At 45.3% G+C, this 20,685-nt stretch overlaps 1 protein-coding gene across 1 annotated transcript in view; it reads left to right on the forward strand.

The window, feature by feature from the left end:
• Nucleotides 1-5,040: 5,040 nt before the first annotated feature.
• Nucleotides 5,041-20,685, forward strand: part of LOC122923788 (zinc finger protein 335-like) — a gene marked incomplete at its 5' end in the record, with an annotated part of 40,323 nt that continues 24,678 nt past the window's right edge. The window contains 6 exon segments of the mRNA XM_044274628.1: nucleotides 5,041-5,179; nucleotides 5,308-5,436; nucleotides 7,351-7,549; nucleotides 9,991-10,168; nucleotides 14,006-14,118; nucleotides 19,279-19,297. Of these exon segments, the coding sequence (XP_044130563.1) occupies nucleotides 5,041-5,179; nucleotides 5,308-5,436; nucleotides 7,351-7,549; nucleotides 9,991-10,168; nucleotides 14,006-14,118; nucleotides 19,279-19,297 (777 nt within the window).

The following is a 20,685-nucleotide window of genomic DNA, read 5'->3' on the forward strand; positions in this document are numbered from 1 at the left end:
TCACTGCTTACTGCAGTTTGGGGGTTATTTCCAAGCTGACAGATTCCTTTTAAAGGGAACCTGTCACCATGAAAATACGATGTAAGCTATAGGCAGCATGTTATAGAACAGGAGGAGCTGAGCAGAATAATATTTAATTATATGGGAAAAGATTCAGTATAAATGGTAATTTATACATTAAAATTCCTGCTCGTTCTGGACTGTGAAATCCAGGAGGCGGTCCTATCAGTGATTGACAGCTATCTCTGTATACTCAGTAATAGAGGGAATGCTGTCAATCACTGATAGGACCGCCTCCTGGACTTTAAAGTCCAGAACGAGCTCAGACACTATGTTCAAGCGGAGAGGTTTCCTTTTAAAACAGTTTAAAATTATTTTAGGTGTAAAACTATTCTATCAGAACTTGTGTAGATGCCCCCATAAAAATGACTGTATTGTTGGCCAATGGTCTATATGTATGGGGAGCTCTCAACATAATGTCGGAGTAGAGAAGGATGAACATTTTTTTTTTTTTTTTTTTGCCCAATCCTTTCATCCTGCCAGGTAATTGGCAACGACTTTCTCCTCTCTCCCCATTGAAAACACATACATGCTTAGGGTATGGCTATGGGGAAGTTGAGAGAAAGCTGTCATTGGGCTGACATCTATTGAATATGTGCGGCCACTTTGACTTTCTGATGTGTACATAGTAAAAATGAGGCTTTCAGGTGCGGATCTAGCAGCTGCATGTCCACACGAACAGGCTGTTCTCAGATGTCATATATACAATACATGAAAACATCACTCACTAGAACAGACGAAGCAGAAATATTTATATGAAGGAGCGCCCTAACAAATCAGAGCAAAGTTTTTGTGTTTTGATATTAATGACTTATAATCAGGATAGGTTATCAGTATTAGATCAGCAGGGGTCTGACACCCCTCACCCCGCCGATCAGCTGTTTGAAGCGGCCACAGCACTCCGGTGTGCGCTACTGCCTCCTCACAGCACAGCACGCCCATGGCATAGTGGCTGTGCTTGGTATTGCAGCCCAGCCCTACACTTGAATGGGACCGAGTTGAACCTAGGTTATGAGACCAATGAGCGTGACGTCACTGGCCTGCGAAGTGGCCGCAGTCTCTACAAACCGCTGATCGGTGGGGGGAAGTGCCCAGAGAAGAAGCCCCACCAATTAGATATTGATGACCTATCCTGAGGATAGGTCATCCGTTTTAAACAACTGAAAAACTCCTTTAATTTGTGTAACCAAGCCTTAAGACGGTCATGTCATGTCACCGAAGACCATATGAACAGACACCAGACTTGATACGGTGATGACAAATTGTGTGATTATCAATTTGCCTATTTGTCAAATATGTGTACAGTAAACCAGATGAATTCTACGTTCTAGGCTGCATTGTTACCAGCACCGAAGGCAGAAATTCTGAGATTACCCAGTACCTGATCCTGCAGGAACCCCAGGGTGGTAAGAAAAATATGCTCTTTGTGGTACATTAAGGTGAAGCTCTACATTTCATAACTTTGGATATATAGGTAACACATGTAAAGTCTTTCACCTGGGACTCACGGAGACAGCCAAGTGCTCAGCTATGTCAGTCAGTCCCATCGGCATTGAATGGATCAGCAGGGCACGTGCATGACGCCTGCTCAATCCAATGTGTCCAGTTATAGTTTCATAGGGGGTCCCGTGATCGTACTATTTTCACTGTCATTGGGGTGGTAAGTGTTTGTTGGGGGATAGCCCCTTTAATTGGGCTGTATGAGTACTCTTGTCTGTAGTTGCTAATCAGCTTGTTGATGGTTTCCAGATAGCAGCAGGAGGTCATGGGGTCTCCTATGAGACTGGAGAGGAGGTTCCCACATGACCACCACTTAATTCATTTCTATGGGACTGCTGAGCACAGAATCAACGCTACCTCCAGTAGTCCAATAGAAGTGAATGGAGCGATGATGTCCTGTTAGTGCGAAAAACCCTGTTGATGTTAGGTGGCACAGTGTTTGAACGTGTGAATGGTATCTTCTTCTGTGCGCAACATCTTGATTTATTATTTTTTACAGCCCCTACTAGTTATCCCATTGACGATGAGTCCTGTTGCTGTTGGAGAGATCCCCATCACGCTCATCTGGTGCTCCTGAATTAGTGTCTGACTTGGAAGCTCTAGAAGGGATGATGGAAGTAGTGGTGGTTCAGCAGTACAAGTGCAAGATGTGCCAATACAAGAGTAGGTCCAAGTCAACTCTCCTCCGCCATGTGAAAGAACGCCATAATCCCTTCAGGTAAGGCATTCTGAGGAACATTAAAGGGTAACTGTCTTGTTTTCATCAAAAAATCTATTTTAGGCATATGTTACTGCTACAGCAGCATTATGCATAAAGCAATCTTTAGTTTCCTTCACATACCACTGTTTTCCTTGAGTTTTTTTAATCTCCTACAATATGAGGACCTTCTCAAGATGGCTCCTCTTCGGTTCTCTGAAGCCAAAACTGCTCTCCCGCACTTCCCATACACTTTTAATGTAGCCAGCAGCTCCTTGCCAGCCAATCAGATTGGATTACTGAGAGACACCCTCCTCACTTTGAAGCCTACTGCAGGCATGCAGTGTGAAGGACCGCCCCTTTGTCTTCTGTTTACATTAAGTTGGGAGACAGACAATCCTTAGTAACGGTGTTTTAAGGGAGAAGTGGAAAGGGACAGGAGACATTAATCAAAGCTGTTATTATAAATTAATTGCAGATCTTTTCACAATCATTGACAGACTAACTCAGGTATACATGCCTAGCTCTAATAAACTGCAAATAAAAAAATGGGACAGTTACCCTTTAAGAACTTCTAGAAGCTCACACTTGATGGCATCTTCAGGTTTACAAATTGCTCCCATGCACTTCTTATGTAATCTGTTGCTGGACAGAGCTGAACGGCTTTCACAGTGAACTTTAGGCCATTACAGCAGCACGTATGCTTCCCGTACAAGGTATAGACACATAGTAAAGTAAAGGTGCCCATACACATTCAGTAGTTGTCAGCTGAACTGTTCAGCTATCTTTCCCAAGTCCCCCATACAGTTCTGTCAAGCTTGTATATGTTGTCATTGGTAAGAACGGAGAGAAAAACAACAAATTGGGTAAACATTCAGTTCTTCCCAACATAATCTGTGGGGAAGAGTTGGGAGCACCCCATACACATTAGATTGTTGGCAGAACCCCTCGTTCTTGCCAGGTTCAGACGACAATACATTGTGTATGGAGGTCTTAAAGTGTACCTTACTTTTAAACAACTTTCGATAGGTCATAGCGACTTTTGAAAGGTTTTGATTGGTAGATGTCCAAATGCTGAGTCCCCTATTTGTTGCTAAAATGAGGAGATGGAGGCACTCGCACAAAGCATTGTCTCTCATCACTGCTGAGGACAAGTCTGTGAGCCCATCTCCAGCAACGAGGTGACCCTGTGCTCTGTCTTCTCATTGTAGAGATCTAGGAGGGTCTCTGCACCTGGACCCTGATCGGTCAAAACCTTTGATATGTCATTATGACATCAAAAGTTGTTTTTTAAAAGTACAGCTATGCTTTAAAGGCTCTTATTCACATTTTTTGTTAGGAGCCTCCATCATATATGACAGAAAGAATAGGGAAGCACGTGGCGCTATCCTTCCTGGCAAATTAACAGACATATAATGGTGTCTGTCACGTTCCACCTCTAAGTCAGTGGGGTCTATTGGTATAGATATCGCTAGATTGTGAGGTCTTGTTGTCCTAGGGGAGGAATTGATTTGTAAATGTAACTAGAGGAGCAATCTGCCCTCCTTATGGGACAGCCTCCCTCTGATAGGCTACTAAAACATAACTTTTATTTACTCATATTAAAAACATATAGTTGGGTCTAAAATGGTGAATTGAGAGCAGTATTAAAGGGGTTGTCCCATATTCTAACGTTTTCAAGCCAGCACCTGAGCCTGAATTATTTTGTAATTTGCATGTAATTTAAAATTTAGCATAGCCACTCAGTTATTAAATAACATGTATTTGTGTAGCGCCACCTGCTATTTCTTTTTCTTATTTCTTTGTCCGGCTCACTGAGATGGCCGCACATGCTCAGTTTCATCCTTCAGCTGCCTCCTGAGCTGTGATAGGGAGAGCATGGACACGCCCCCTGAGCTGTGATAGGGAGAGCATGGACACGCCCCCTGAGCTGTGATAGGGAGAGCATGGACACGCCCCCTGAGCTGTGATAGGGAGAGCATGGACACGCCCCCTGAGCTGTGATAGGGAGAGCATGGACACGCTTCCTGAGCTGTGATAGGGAGAGCATGGACACGCTTCCTGAGCTGTTATAGGGAGAACATGGACAAGTCCCCTGAACTGCAGCAGAAAAGACACTCCCCTTGAGCGGTCAGCTGGATATAAATCTAGCAGAGCAATGAATGGGGAGATCTCTGGATCCATGTGAGGTACAGGGCTGGTTCTAGCTTTATTAGGATGAGGTTGTCATGTACTATATGGTGTTGGCATTGTGTACATATATCTTTTAAATCGGTGTCTGAGGACAGTTTTGGATTCCAGCACTATGATGCCATTCCCTACATAATTAAGAGACAAATGTATCCATTCGTGCTCCCCCCTATATGTTTCACTGCGTAAGCAGGATCATCAGATGTCAGGAGCAATGATGTAAGCAGCCAGGAAAAAACTTGACAGAAGTGTGAACAGAGCCTGATACAGGGAAGTGTTACATTAAGAGTCATGTTGCATTTAGATGAGTCTGCCCATCTCCTCCAGAACACTGCATGCAGGCAGGTACAGGGCAGTGTGTCCTGGAGACCTATTACTAGATAAGCTCTTCTGCATTTTGTGTTAAAAATGCAGAAGAAAGCAGATCTCCACTTTCTGCCGTTTGAACATTCTTGTCTCGGTTCTTTAAACCTTACGTTGCACTGCTACATAACCTGGTAGCACTTTATTCTTGGCTGTCATCCGAGAGCATTAATCATCTCTCGGTGATGAATGTGGTGCTCCGCTGATGATCCTCCACCACTTAATTTTAGTCTAGGTACGTTCCATCACTCTTTTGTCTTTTAGTCAATAAAGATGAAAAAGCGTTCCGCAAAGTGGTACGCCCTAGAGAAGAGGAGGAAGAAGAGGAAGATGATATTATGGATGCTGGAGCCATAGATGATCCTGATGGTAAGAAGTCTGTTCTGCTTTAAGGTTTCCTACATGAAATGATTTCACTGAAACAGTAACCGTTAGGACAATACCTTTTGAGCTTTAACTTTCTCTTTGTGGTAAAGTGTCCTTCCTCCCGTTTATAGATGATAGTGACTATAGTCCAGGAGAGGATGCTACTCACAATCACCAGAATGAATCCACGATGGGTGCTTTGGCAAAAGAAAGGCCGCGCAGACGGCCGGGGCGTCCACGCAAGATTCCTCGCATGCAAGGTACTGTGAATCTAGCCTCCACTATAGTTGAATCTATACTTTGTTAGAGTAATATGTTTCAAGTTAAAGGGGTTGGCCACTTTCTGTTTACTGTTGACCAATGTGTTTGTAATATGATTATATGGCACTTAGGCTATTTTCACGTTTGCGGCAGTGTGATCCGGCGGGCAGTTCCACCGATCTGGATGTGACTGAAAGCATTTGTGAGACGCATCTGGATGTGGATCCGTCTCACAAATGCATTGCAAGAACGGATCCGTCTGTCCACTTGTCATGCAGACAGACGGATCCGTCTTGTATATTTTTTCACATTTTTACCGGTCTGCGCATGCGCAGACTGGAAGGACGGATCCGGCATTCTGGTATTTTGAATGCCGGCACTAATACATTCCTATGGGGAAAATGCTGAATCCGGCATTCAGGCAAGTCTTCAGTTTTTTTCGCCGGAGATAAGGGCTCTTTCACACCTGCGTTCTTGTCTTCCGGCATAGAGTTCCGTCGTCGGGGCTCTATGCCGGAAGAATCCTGATCAGGATTATCCCCATGCATTCTGAATGGAGTGAAATCCGTTCAGGATGCATCAGGATGTCTTCAGTTCCGGAACGGAACGTTTTTTGGCCGGAGAAAATACCACCGCATGCTGCGCTTTTTGCTCCGGCCAAAAATCCTGAACACTTGCCGCAAGGCCGGATCCGGAATGAATGCCCATTGAAAGGCATTGATCTGGATCTGGCCTTAAGCTAAACGTCTTTTCGGCGCATTGCCGGATCCGACGTTTAGCTTTTTCTGAATGGTTACCATGGCTGCCAGGACGCTAAAGTCCTGGCAGCCATGGTAAAGTGTAGCGGGGAAGCAGCATACTTGCCGTCCGTGCGGCTTCCGGGGCGCTCCAGAGTGACGTCAGGGTGCCCCACGCACATGGATGACGTGATCTCATGGCACGTCATCCATGCGTATGGGGCGCTCTGACGTCATTCTGGAGCGCCCCGGGAGCCTCCCCACTACTACTATGGCAACCAGGACTTTAATAGCGTCCTGGCTGCCATAGTAACACTGAAAGCATTTTGAAGACGGATCCGTCTTCAAATGCTTTCAGTACACTTGCGTTTTTCCAGATCCGGCGTGTAATTCTGGCAAGTGGAGTACACGCCGGATCCGGACAACGCAAGTGTGAAAGAGGCCTAAAACCGTAGCATGCTGCGGTTTTATATTTTGCCTGATCAGTCAAAAAGACTGAACTGAAGACATCCTGATGCATCCTGAACGGATAACTCTCCATTCAGAATGCATGGGGATATGCCTGATCAGTTCTTTTCCGGTATAGATCCCCTACGCCGGAACTCTATGCCGGAAAACAAAAACGCTAGTGTGAAAATACCCTTACTAATATACCCTTTGTTGCAATTCTGCACCATTTTATATATTTCATAAGGTATGCCCCCTTGTTTGCCAGGTCCACACAGAGGTCCTGTCCATAAAATGGCTGCTGATGGAGGGTCATGTGATCCAGCAATTGATCTCTCCTCCATTCAAACATTTTATGGACAGGACCTCTGTGTGGACCTAGCAAACAAGGGGGCATACCTTATGAAATATATAAAATGGTGCAGAATTGCAACAAAGGGTATATTAGTGAGTGCCATATAATCAACAGTAACCAGAAAGTGGCCAACCCTCACCGTTTAATCATTTTGGTGCGTTTTTGTCTGTGTTAAAGCAAGAAAATGAAATCTACCCCTGCTACGAGTACTATTTTCAGAGGAGTGCAAATTCTCAAATTAGAACATAAATGCAGCGCTCAACATAATTTTGCACGTTTTTAATGCCACAAAACTGCTGCAAACAAGCAATTCCCCCCCGAAATGTTTTGTATTATAACTTATAACCAGAACCACTATTTTCTTCTATTCCTAGCTCCTGTATTGGACGCTGGTCCTCCACAATTGTCTACAGTGAATGAACCAGTGGAAATTAATGTCATCCTCTCTGACTTTGAAAACAAGGATCCTGCCTCTTGCACTCCCCAAGAGGAGCAGAAACCAACCTGTCGGCCACGCGGTCGTCCCCCAAAACACTTCAGAGGTCGAAAGTATCATCGATATAGAAGCCGAAGGTGAATGCATGATATATATCTATGATAACTGTTATATTTGTATTGTTTTAATTTACAGAGGGATACCGAGCCAACCATATACAATGCAATGTGTCTCCACCTTTCAGTGAGACTTCTGCTCGTCTGTAGGCTTCTGCCCCTTGTGCAATAGGAATTTATTGCTACCTTTCAGTTCCCTCTTAGGAAAGGGGCATCTGCCCAATGGACTTCATTAACCAGGTGGCCTTGGTAAGAGGAGATGCTGCATTTTTTGTTCTGTAAGACGTTTGTGCCCATAAGATGCACCTAGGTTTTAGAAGAGGGAAATAAGAAAAATATATTTTTCATCAGTCCTCAGCTCAGAACCCCAATGTTAATAGGACCCTCAATCAGACCCCACATTAGACCCCCAATGTTAAAGGGGTCGTCTCACGTCTACAAGTAGCATTTATTATGTAGAGAAAGTTAATACAAGACACTTACTAATGTATTGTTATCTATATTGCTTCCTTTACTGGCTGGATTTATTTTTCCATCACATTATACACTGCTCGTTTCCATGGTTATGACTAGGGATGAACGACGCGACTTCGGATGAAACATCCGAAGTCGATTCGCATAAAACTTTGTTCGTTCTAATACTGTACGGAGCAGGAGCTCCGTCCAGTATTCAAATGTATTGGCTCCGATGAGCCGAAGTTATTGCTTCGCGAAGTCTCGCAAGACTTCGGGTAAAAACTTCATAAATTAATTTGTACTGTAAAAAAACATTTTCTGAACTCGGGAAATGTTTTTTTACAGTACAAATTAATTTATGAAGTTGTTGCCCGAAGTCTTGCGAGACGTCACAAAGCAATAACTTTGGCTCATCGGCAGGGGCGTACATAGAAATCACTGGGCCCCATAGCAAGCATCTAAATTGGGCCCCCTAACCCCGCCCACTAACCACCCCTGGCCCATCCCACCTCCTGTCCTGGCTCCTCCCATGCCACACCCCCATTAAAGAATCCCTAATGCCCCCCAAGGAGTAGGAGAGCACACTGTCCACTATGAGCCCCCCAAACCCTTAATGCCCCCCAAAATGCTCAGGGCAGTGTGCTTTCCTTCTACTCTTCCCCCCCTGGGCATTTTGGGGTAATGGGGGCATAAGGGGGGCTCATAGAGGATTCAGGGGGGGAGGCTCATACAGGACAGAGTAGGAGGAAAGCAGACTGTCCTTTATGAGCCCCCGAAACCCTTAATGCCCCCGAAAATGCTCAGGACAGTGTGCTTTCCTTCTACTCCTCTCCCCCCTGGCATTTTCGGGGGCATTAGGGGTTGAGGGGCTCATAGAGGACTCAGGTGGGGGGGAGGCTCATAGAGGACAGTGTGCTTTCCTCCTACTCCTCCCCCCTGGACATTTTGGGGTAATGGGGGCATTAGGGGGCTCATAGAGGATTCGGGGGGGGGGGCTCATACAGGACAGAGTAGGAGGAAAGCAGACTGTCCTCTATGGGCCCCCCTCCCTATAAGTTCTCTTGCTGCCTGGCAATGCTGCAGCCTGCATTAACCTATCTATCTAACCCTGGGGACCCTTCCCAATATAACAAACCACCGGCACCAACCGTGTCTGGTCAGGAGCTGGCAAGCAGTCCTTCAGTCTGGGGCTGAGAAGGGATCGATGCAGGGTGCAGGCTGCCTACTTCACTCGAGTCGCGGCTCAGCTCAGGTCAGACAGACTCAGAGAATGAATGTGTAATGACCGGCGGTCCGGCGCCCGCCCCTGCTGCCCGCAAACACTGGCCAATCAGCAGCTGCCTCTTTGTGCTGCTGACTTGCGCTGATTGGCCAGTGTCTGTGAAACTAGAACACACCTGCAGGCTGGCCGGGCGGGAGAATCAAGTTGAAGCAGTGAGGCAGCATGAGCAAGTTAATACAAGGGGGGAGGGGGCCGGGCGCCGATCAAAGGCAAGTGCCGCGGGCCCGCACTGTGCCTGCGCCGCCCACAGTGTGTGTTAGTACTAGTATTGCCTGGCTAAAATAAATGGAGGGGGCAGGGCCTTCCGTGCACTCCGGGCCCCCCTGCGCTGCGGGCCCCATAGCAACGGCGTGGTCTGCCTATATTGGCGGTACGCCACTGCTCATCGGAGCCAATACATTCGAATACTGCTCCGTACATTATTGGAAAAAAGTTTTATTCGAATCGACTTTGGATGTTTCATCCGAAGTAGATTTGCTCATCCCTAGTTATGACCACTGTGGAATCCATCAGTGGTGATCGTGCTTGCACACTATAGGAAAAAGCACCGGCCTCTCTGGTGGCCAGGACCATGGAACTGCACATAGGCTGGTGCTTTATCCTATAGTGTGAAAGCATGACCACCTCTGCTGGACTGCAGGATGGTCATAACCATGGAAATGAGCGGATCACACTGACATGATTATTATTATTTTTTTTGTGCTTGGTTTTTCCATGTACCCAGGTATTATAAACAGCCGAACAAGCCTCTGCTCAGACCTTTCATCTGCCGCGTTTGTGGCTCCAGGTTCCTCACGCAAGAAGATTATTCCTTCCATGTAAACGCCCATGACAGCAATGATCCTCAAATGTTTAGGTGCCAGCAGTGTAATTATCAGTGCCGGAGATGGTCTTCTCTGAAGGTGAGAATTTTTTCCCCCCATGTTTATTTGGTTCAGTTTAATAAGAAAATCTTCTGTTTTATATGAATAGTGATAGATATTAAATCATTGCTGCAGGATCTCTAAATCCTTTCCAGTATCATTGCTGCCAGTCAAGAAACAATCTAAAATGGGTGTGTAACATCTATGAATGTATTTATTTCTCCAGTACCAACACTCTGCTCCGTGCTGGAGGCATATAATAACTCGCATTAGTCACTGGTGTACGAGAAACCCGTACAAGTGTGGGCAGATGGTGCCCTGGCCCGAATCCTAGTCCTCCACTACCTGGGTATTCCTGTATACAAAATTTGCTGATGACACAAAAGTGTGTAATAGGGTTGATACTGTGTCTCCAACGTTACAGGTTACATGGAAATGGTAGTTCAGTGTTTCCAAATGCAAAGTAACGCACTTGGGGAGAGGGAATTATCTGAGTATTGTAAGGGCAGTTCCGTGTTAGCCAGGACTTCAGAAGAAGGAGTTAGGCCTGTGATGGCTAACCTCCGGCACCCCAGCTGTGGTAAAACTATGACTCCTAAGATGTGCACTTCTCAGAACACCATAGAAATTAAGAAAGAGGGAGATTAGGATCCTGCTGTACCAAGCTCTCATAAGGCTACACCAGGAGTACGGTGTTCAGTTCTGTAGACCTCAGCTACAAAAAAGCATTTATAAAATCAAACAGGTCCAAAGGTGTGCTACTGTATTCTACCATTTGATTATAATTCCTTCTTGAAGTTGTGAATAAATTATTAGCAGTTTGCAATGAAAGTGGTGTTACCAGCTCGGGGTGTGTCCCTGCACAGTCTGACACTGGCAACAATGATTGGATAGTGTTCCGACACACTTTCAACTGGTAACACCCATCTGGACCGTCATTGCAAACTGCTAGCTATTCATTTATAACTTCTAGAAGGAATTATTCTGAAATGGTGCATCATACAGTCCTAAGAACATATGATCCAGGCATGGGGGGTGCAAGTATGTACTAGAACAAACATGTCAGGAGAGATCATTTTGCCTAATGCATATAGAGTAGAGTAGGGAGGCTCCTGCTGCAGCCAGTTGTCTTTCAGCCAGACACAGCATTGTGAGGCGGAGGATAGGAACATGGCTGATCTTCCAGTAAAGATATTGAAGATTTTTTTTAAATATATTTTGTAAATTATCATTGTAATACGAGACTAAATAGAGCAGAGCTTTTTTTTATCAGGAGTCATGTAAATGTGAAATTTTATTCTGCCATATCCTGCTCTGCAAGTGCCCAGGAGCCGGAGCTTCACTGTTAAGTGCTCTCTGCATTGAGCTGCTTTACAATCCCTCCGCTTTGAATGGCAGCTGTAGCTGTAGGGGATGTGAAGCTGCTCAATGCAGAGAGCATTTCACAATGAGGCGCCCCCTCGGTAACACTTGCAGAAGCAGTGCCTCTTAGAATAAAAGTTCATATTCACACTACTCCTGATAATAAAAGCTCTGCAAAAGGTGCGTTTGTACTGCTCTCCACAGCTTCTGTCTATAGCTGTCTGCACTCCAGCTGTGGTGAAACTACGACTCCCAGCATGCTCTATTCATTTCTGTGGAGAGCTGAGAACAGCCAAGCAAGTGTGCATCTTGGGAGTTGTAGTTTTACCACAGCTGGAGTGCCAGAGGTTAGCCATCACTGGTCTATAGCATCTATAGTAATAAATGCCCATTAAATACCACAAATTGGACCAAATTTATGAACAAAATTTTTAAACAGAGTAAAAATGTTCTTTATCTGATGTTTTTGGCAATGTTTACACTTCACTTTAAAATCCAACCTGGACATTTGTCGCAGCAGATCCACACTGAGGATTAGCCCCAATGTGGCTAATCCTCAGTGATTCTGTTCAAAATAATAAGCATGCGCAGGCTCATGTATGGAAAGCAGATGGTGGCAGCCTTCATGTGGATTTCAGCACAGCGTCTGCACTGAAATCCATGTGAAATTTAGTAGTATGCATGCAGTGTTCCCTCTAAGCCTTGGCAGCTGCTGAGCGGGGTCGGCTCAGAGCTGGGCACAGCGCCATCAAAGGTGGGCGCTAGGAAAACCTAAGATAAGTGTCACATCAAAGAGCATACAGTGTAACCTCTGCACCATGCCGTACAATACAGTGTAACCTCTGCACCATGCCGTACAATACAGTGTAACCGCTGCACCATGCCGTACAATACAGTGTAACCGCTGCACCATGCCGTACAATATATAGTATAGTTCATACACAGTGCCGTACAATATACAGTATAGTTCATGCACCATGCTGTACAATATACAATATAACCCCAAAACCATGCAATATGATGTACGTTATAATCCATACACCATGCCGTACAATATACAGTATAGTTCATGAAGAAAAGAGAGAAAATCCAGCTCTTGATAGCAGGGAATACTTTATTCACAGCGGTATTAAAACTTCCACATACGCAGGGCAGTCAAATCTATGCATTTCGGACATTTACATGCTGGTCCTTAATCATGATAATGAACAGTATAGTTCATACACCGTGCTGCACAATATAATCCATACACCATGACGTATAATATACATTATAATTCATACACCATGCCGTACAATATACACAATAATCCCCCAGTGTAGGTGGTATACTGTATATTGTACGGCATGGTATCTGAACTATACTGTATATTGTACGGCACGGTGTATGAACTATACTGTATATTGTACGGCACAGTGTATGAACTATACTGTATATTGAACGGCATGGTATCTGAACTATACTGTATATTGTACGGCACGGTGTATGAACTATACTGTATATTGTACGGCACGGTGTATGAACTATACTGTATATTGTACGGCACGGTGTATGAACTATACTGTATATTGTACGGCACAGTGTATGAACTATACTGTATATTGTACGGCACGGTGTATGAACTATACTGTATATTGTACGGCACAGTGTATGAACTATACTGTATATTGTACGGCACAGTGTATGAACTATACTGTATATTGTACGGCACAGTGTATGAACTATACTGTATATTGTACGGCACGGTGTATGAACTATACTGTATATTGTACGGCACGGTACAGGGATTATAATGTACAGTATACTGTACAGCAAATGACAATATAACCCCTGTGCCATGCTGTACAATAAACAGTATAACCCCTACACGGTGTCCCTACACTGCACCTCTCTGTATATATTTCATTATTTTGCCCCTCTCTCCATCTCTGTATATATTCCATGATAATGAAGGATTTGCTGCCAGTGGGCCTGCCCTCATATGGCCGGCGTGGGCTCCCTTTTCTGAATTCAAGTGCGGCGTGCCCCCCCCCCCCTCCCTATGAAGCCGGTGTGTGTGTGTGTGCATACATAAATAAATAAAAATACCTTCTCTGCTCCACTCATCTGTCAGGACAATCCCGTCATACCCTCTCCGGCGCCGCGCCATTCAGTCATCCCGCCATTTGGTCATCCCGCGTGATCCTGCGAGACCTGTGACCTCAGTGCCGAGTCTCGCACTGTCACAGCTGGTGGCGCAGGCGCAGCACCGAAGAGGGTATGGGTTACTTAATGTGCGCACTGGGCCGGTAGCGCAGCCGGCCAATCGCACTGTAGGCGTCATAAAAATAAATTGCACAGAGAGGCCCCGAGCCCCTTACATAAAGTCCGGGCAGCAGCAGTGAGCGGGCCAGCAGAGGTGCTGAGCGGAGGCATAAAGGAAGCTGCGCGGCCGCGCGCCCGCGCAGCTTACAGGGAACACTGTATGCATGTCTGTTGTATTTTAATTATTCTGTATATTCTCATTTCCATAAGGAGCACATGTTCAACCACCAGGGAAACAAACCGCACAAGTGTGATCAGTGTAACTACACAAGTGTGTACAAGAAAGATGTGATCAGACACTCCGCTGTGCACCAGCACGAACGGTAAGGGCTGAGCCACTGAGTTCTCCTGTTTCCAGGTTTCCAGGTTAATTGGGTGTTTTTTGATAGTAGGTCAAATAAAGTGGTGAAAACATTTTAGAATTTTAGGAGGATTTGGGGTATTGGTAAATGTCTGTCTTTAGCCCATTAGATTATACGACTGCTGTGTTTCTGACCAATTTACAGGTCATGTTCTATTGTGAGTATTAAAGAGGTTGTCCGGTCCCAAAATCAAAATTCTTTTTATGTGCTCCTAACACCCCTCACCATCCATTTATATGCCCCAAATACCTGTTTTTCATGTCTGAGTTTTCCTTTCCCCCCCCCCCCCCCCCGGAAGACATCACATTATCCTGGCAGATCTGTTTACTTTCTCCCCTTCTTGTTTTGTTGAATACATAACTTTATTGGTACACCAGCCTGGCTGCACTGCACAGTGATGAGTCACAGGCTGGCCACGCCCCCACACTGATCTGTCTGCAGCAGCTACTCCATCTATAACTCCTTTGTCCATCATTCTGCACACAGACATGAATCTACTTCTCACCCAGTGTCTAAATCCCATCACTGACCGTCCAGACTCCACAGGCTCTGCCCTCACATGTGTATCTAATCTTATCCTGTGTGATACAGCCTGCTGAGCTGTGTATCTAATCCCCATCACTGACCGTCCACAGGCTCTGCCCTCACATGTGTATCTAATCCTATCCTGTGTGATACAGCCTGCTGAGCTCTGTATCTAATCCCCATCACTGACCGTCTGCAGGCTCTGCCCTCACATGTGTATCTAATCCTATCCTGTGTGATACAGCCTGCTGGGCTCTGTATCTAATCCCCATCACTGACCGTCTGCAGGCTCTTCCCTCACTATCTCCAGAGTGTGAAAAACAGCTTGAATCAGCAAGAGTATCCAATCACATCTGTATCTAATCCTAACATGTATGTGTGCCTGAGACACATCCTGTTGTGTGTGATACTGCCTGCTGAACTGTGTATCTAATCCCATCTTGTACGATACTGCCTGCTGAACTGTGTATCTAATCCCATCTTGTACGATACTGCCTGCTCAACTGTGTATCCAATCCCATCTTGTATGATCCTGCCTGCTGAGCTGTTTATCTAAACCCTTATGCACACGACCGTATCCATTTTGCGATCCGCATTTTTTGCAGTCCCACTGAGTTCTATGGATTTGAGGTCCTCATTTTGAAGACCAGAATAGGACATGTTCTGTCTTTACTGGAACTGACATACGGATGTAGAAAACACACTGATGACATCCCTGTGCTTTCCACATCCATATGTCAGTTCTGCGAAAGATGGAACATGTCCTATTCTGGTCCCCATAATGCAGATCTCAATGGGACTGCAAAAAAATGTGAATCGCACACGAACAGTAACCTTATTTACTGGATCCTCAACTTGCAGACCGCAAAACAGGTACGGTTTTGTGCACGAGCCCTATCGCTTATACTCAGCGCCCATAACAGTGACATCCACATAGTGACATCCACAGTGCCCCCATAACAGTGACATCCACAGTGTCCCCACTATGCCGTGCAATACCCCTGTGTGCCATCAATTGCCCCCCTGTGTGCCATCAATTGCCCCCCTGTGTGCCATCCAGTGGCCCTGTTTTTGCCATGCATTGCCTCCTTGTGCCGTCCAGTTACCCCCTTGTTTGCCGTCCAGTTACCCCCTTGTTTGCCGTCCAGTTACCCCCTTGTTTGCCGTCCAGTTACCCCCTTGTTTGCCGTCCAGTTACCCCCTTGTTTGCCGTCCAGTTACCCCCTTGTTTGCCTTCCGTTGCCCCCTGTGCCATTCATTACCCCCATTGTGCCATGCAATGCCCGCTTGTTTGCCTTTGCCATCCAGTGCCCCTGTTTGCCATCCTGTGCCTCCTTGGGCATCCAGTACCTCTGTGTGCCATCAATTGAGCCCCTTGTGCCGTCCAGTTCCCCTATTGTGCCATTCATTGCCCCCATTGTGCCATTCATTACCCCCTTGGGCCATCCAGTGACTTCTGTCTGCCATCCAGTGCCCCCTTGTTTGCCATCCAAAGTGCCCCCTGTGACATGCACAGCATAGCGATCAGCCTCTGTGGCTGATCGCTATGCTGTCACTCCTGCACAGCGCTTACATCGCGCTGTGCAGGAGTCAGTACAGGCTTCACATGCCGACTAGCATTCAGCCTAGTGCGCTGTGAAGACTGCCGGCTGGCGCTTTCTCCAGCAGGAGGCGGTGACGTCACTCGTGACTATCTGTCTCCTGCTGGAGAAATGAAGAGAAGACAGGAAGATAAGAAGACCGACTTCGGCCGGAAGATAGAAAATCCATCATGAGGGACGACGTGACAGGGAGGTGGATCTCCAAACTGGCTGCACTGTGGAAGGTAAGTATAAGGCCTCTAACCTTCCCTTCACAGGTTAGATTTAGCCAGTAATTATTAGGTTTGGACCGGAGAACCCCTTTAAGTATTTGAGAATTCAGTGTTTCCGGGTACAGTACAGCAGTACAGACCAAAAGTTTGGACACACCTTCTCATTCAAAGAGTTTTCTTTATTTTCATGACTATGAAAATTGTAGATTCACACTGAAGGCATCAAAACTATGAATTAACACATGTGGAATTATATACATAACAAAAAAGTGTGAAACAGAAAATGTCATATTCTAGGTTCTTCAAAGTAGCCACCTTTTGCTTTGATTACTGCTTTGCACACTCTTGGCATTCTCTTGATGAGCTTCAAGAGGTAGACCATCTCGATTGGGTTCAGGTCCAGTGACTGTGGAGGCCAGGTCATCTGGCGCAGCACCCCATCACTCTTCTTCATGGTCAAATAGCCCTTACACAGCCTGGAGGTGTGTTTGGGGTCATTGTCCTGTTGAAAAATAAATGATGGTCCAACTAAACGCAAACCGGATGATATAGCATGCTGCTGCAAGATGCTGTGGTAGCCATGCTGGTTCAGTATGCCTTCAATTTTGAATAAATCCCCAACCGTGTCACCAGCAAAGCACCCCCACACCATCACACCTCCTCCTCCATGCTTCACGGTGGGAACAAGGCATGTAGAGTCCATCCGTTCACCTTTTCTGCGTTGCACAAAGACACGGTGGTTGGAACCAAAGATCTCAAATTTGGACTCATCAGACCAAAGCACAGATTTCCACTGGTCTAATGTCCATTCCTTGTGTTCTTTAGCCCAAACAAGTCTCTTCTGCTTGTTGCCTGTCCTTAGCAGTGGTTTCCTAGCAGATATTCTACCATGAAGGCCTGATTCACACAGTCTCCTCTTAACAGTTGTTCTAGAGATGTGTCTGTTGCTAGAACTCTGTGTGGCATTGACCTGGTCTCTAATCTGAGCTGCTGTTAACCTGCGATTTCTGAGGCTGGTTACTCGGATGAACTTATCCTCCGCAGCAGAGGTGACTCTTGGTCTTCCTTTCCTGGGGCGGTCCGCATGTGAGCCAGTTTCTTTGTAGCGCTTGATGGTTTTTGTGACTGCACTTGGGGACACTTTCAAAGTTTTCCCAATTTTTTGGACTGACTGACCTTCATTTTTTTTAAAGTAATGATGGCCACTCATTTTTCTTTACTTGGCTGCTTTTTTCTTGCCATAATACAAATTCTAACAGTCTATTCAGTAGGACTATCAGCTGTGTATCCACCTGACTTCTCCACAACGCAACTGATGGTCCCAACCCCATTTATAAGGCAAGAAATCCCACTTATTAAACCTGACAGGGCACACCTGTGAAGTGAAAACCATTTCAGGTGACTACCTCTTGAAGCTCATCAAGAGAATGCCAAGAGTGTGCAAAGCAGTAATCAAAGCAAAAGGATCAAAGCAAAGGATCAAAGAAGGTGTGTCCAAACTTTTGGTCTGTACTGTATGTCTATTTTTACAGAATATCAGAAGTTAAAGGGGATTTCTGGGTGTATGATGCTGCTGACCTATCCTCATAGCACACCAAGCACATCACCATTCATTGTATGCACCTAGGCCATGTGACCTATGAACATGATGTCACCGGCCTATTGGGAGGTACGTGCTGCTGCCTCTTAAAACTGCTGGTCAGTGGGAGTGCCGGGAGTCATAACCCCACCTATCAAATACTTATGACCTATCCTGAGCACAGGACATCAGTACTCTGGTCCTGGAAAACTCCTTTGAAATATGGAATAGATGTCCCATATATGGCAAGGATACATTTAGTTAAAAGGGTTATGCCATGATTGATGTAAAAAATGAAAATCAGACATCATATAGAACATGACAATCTCTATCAAAGCTAGAACCAGCCCTGTACCTCACATGGGTCCAGAGATATCCCATTCAGTGCTCCAATCACTCTGATAGAATGTCTTCAGGATGGCAGCTCAGGGGGGTGTCCTTTTTAAAGCAGCTGCAAAGACTTCCAAAAGTAGATCCGATTGGTGGCATTTGAAGGATGGAACTGAGCATGTGCGACCATGCTCATCCAGCTCAGTATTTGGATGTGCACATTACTATGCAGAATAAATGAGAATTCGTTAAGTGTTGGCACAACCCCTTTAAGATGATTGTACTTCCTCAGGACCTTTATATCTTAACTAACACACTAACATGGTTGATTTTACTTTTAGGACCCTGGAAGCTGTGGTCAGTGATTTTTATATAGCGGGTTATATGGGTTAGGCAGGAGCAAAGCTACCTGCAGCATCTAATAGATAAAGAAGGGGTAGGATTACCTGATTTTGGAATACACTTTGTGGTCGCTCAACGACAGCACTTACTGAAAGAGAAGCATTTTGAATTTCACTCTAACTCTGCCATTTTTCACCCACTTTTGGGGGGGAATAAAAGTACGTCTTATAAAGCAAAAAATATAGTCGCCACACTGTTTCAATAACTCCCAAGTCAGTGAACCCGTTTCCGTAGCTCCCGTTCACTGCAATGGGCCACTCAGATATTCCCGTAATTCCTGATGGCGCTTACATGGGTTATTCCCATCTCCGCTATGAAAGGCTGAGATAAGACTGCCTCTTTAAGATAGGTTTACCATTGCATCAGACAGAAATAAAATGTATAACTGGCTATGGAAGTGCAGTTATTTTACACCTTAGTCCTTGAAGAACGGCTATTCCTTTATAACAATAATTTTTATTTTATTTTTCAGAAAAAAGAAATGTTTAATGGTAAGAAAATAAAAGTTCCTATTATGTGTTTTATTGCTTTTTTTATTTATTATTTTTTGCCTTGTCCTAACACCCTTCATGCACCCCAAGGCCACCTCTTCCAAAACCCGAACAATTCAGGTATTAAAGCAATGTTTTGACATAACTGTTGGAGCACGTTGTCCATTCTGCGGCAGTTGCAGTTCCAGAGATTGACTTTTCTGGTCGGATAAACTTTCAGTTCTTCATGCCATTTTGCAGCAGTGTGCACAAGCATTTTCTGGCCATTTATCAGGGTTTTTTTTTTTCACTTGTATCCTTCGGGGACACAGAAGACCAGGGGTATAGCTGCTGCCATTAGGAGGCGACAGTAAGCTGAAGAGTGTTATACCCCTCCTGCAGACACTGAGGTAATTAGTTTTAGCTTAGTGTCCGTAGGAGGCAGACATGTTTGTTGTTTTACGTTTTTACTCTTTAGGTATGGGAAACTGAGACGCCTCACCTGTCTGTTTTCCCGGGGATTACCGGAAGAGGAAGGCTGTGTGTGAATCCTGTCACATTACCCCACTTCCATAGGTGGAGTAATTGCACTACCACTGAATACCATACATCCTGTCACATTACCCCCTTTCCATAGGTGGAGTAATTGCACTACCACTGAATACAATACATCCTGTCACATTACCCCCTTCCATAGGTGGAGTAATTGCACTACCACTGAATACAATACATCCTGTCACATTACCCCCTTCCATAGGTGGAGTAATTGCACTACCACTGAATACAATACATCCTGTCACATTACCCCCTTCCATAGGTGGAGTAATTGCACTACCACTGGATACCATACATCCTGTCACATTACCCCCTTCCATAGGTGGAGTAATTGCACTACCACTGGATACCATACATCCTGTCACATTACCTCCTTCCATAGGTGGAGTAATTGCACTACCACTGAATACCATACATCCTGTCACATTACCCCCTTTCCATAGGTGGAGTAATTGCACTACCACTAGATACCATACATCCTGTCACATTACCCCTTTCCATAGGTGGAGTAATTCCACTACCACTGGATACCATACATCCTGTCACATTACCTCCTTCCATAGGTGGAGTAATTGCACTACCACTGAATACCATACATCCTGTCACATTACCCCCTTTCCATAGGTGGAGTAATTGCACTACCACTGGATACCATACATCCTGTCACATTACCTCCTTCCATAGGTGGAGTAATTGCACTACCACTGAATACCATACATCCTGTCACATTACCCCCCTTTCCATAGGTGGAGTAATTGCACTACCACTGAATACAATACATCCTGTCACATTACCCACTTCCATAGGTGGAGTAATTGCACTACCACTAGATACCATACATCCTGTCACATTAC

The sequence above is a fragment of the Bufo gargarizans genome, unplaced genomic scaffold (assembly GCF_014858855.1).
Source record: "Bufo gargarizans isolate SCDJY-AF-19 unplaced genomic scaffold, ASM1485885v1 original_scaffold_1920_pilon, whole genome shotgun sequence".
Taxonomy (NCBI): Eukaryota; Metazoa; Chordata; class Amphibia; order Anura; family Bufonidae; genus Bufo; species Bufo gargarizans.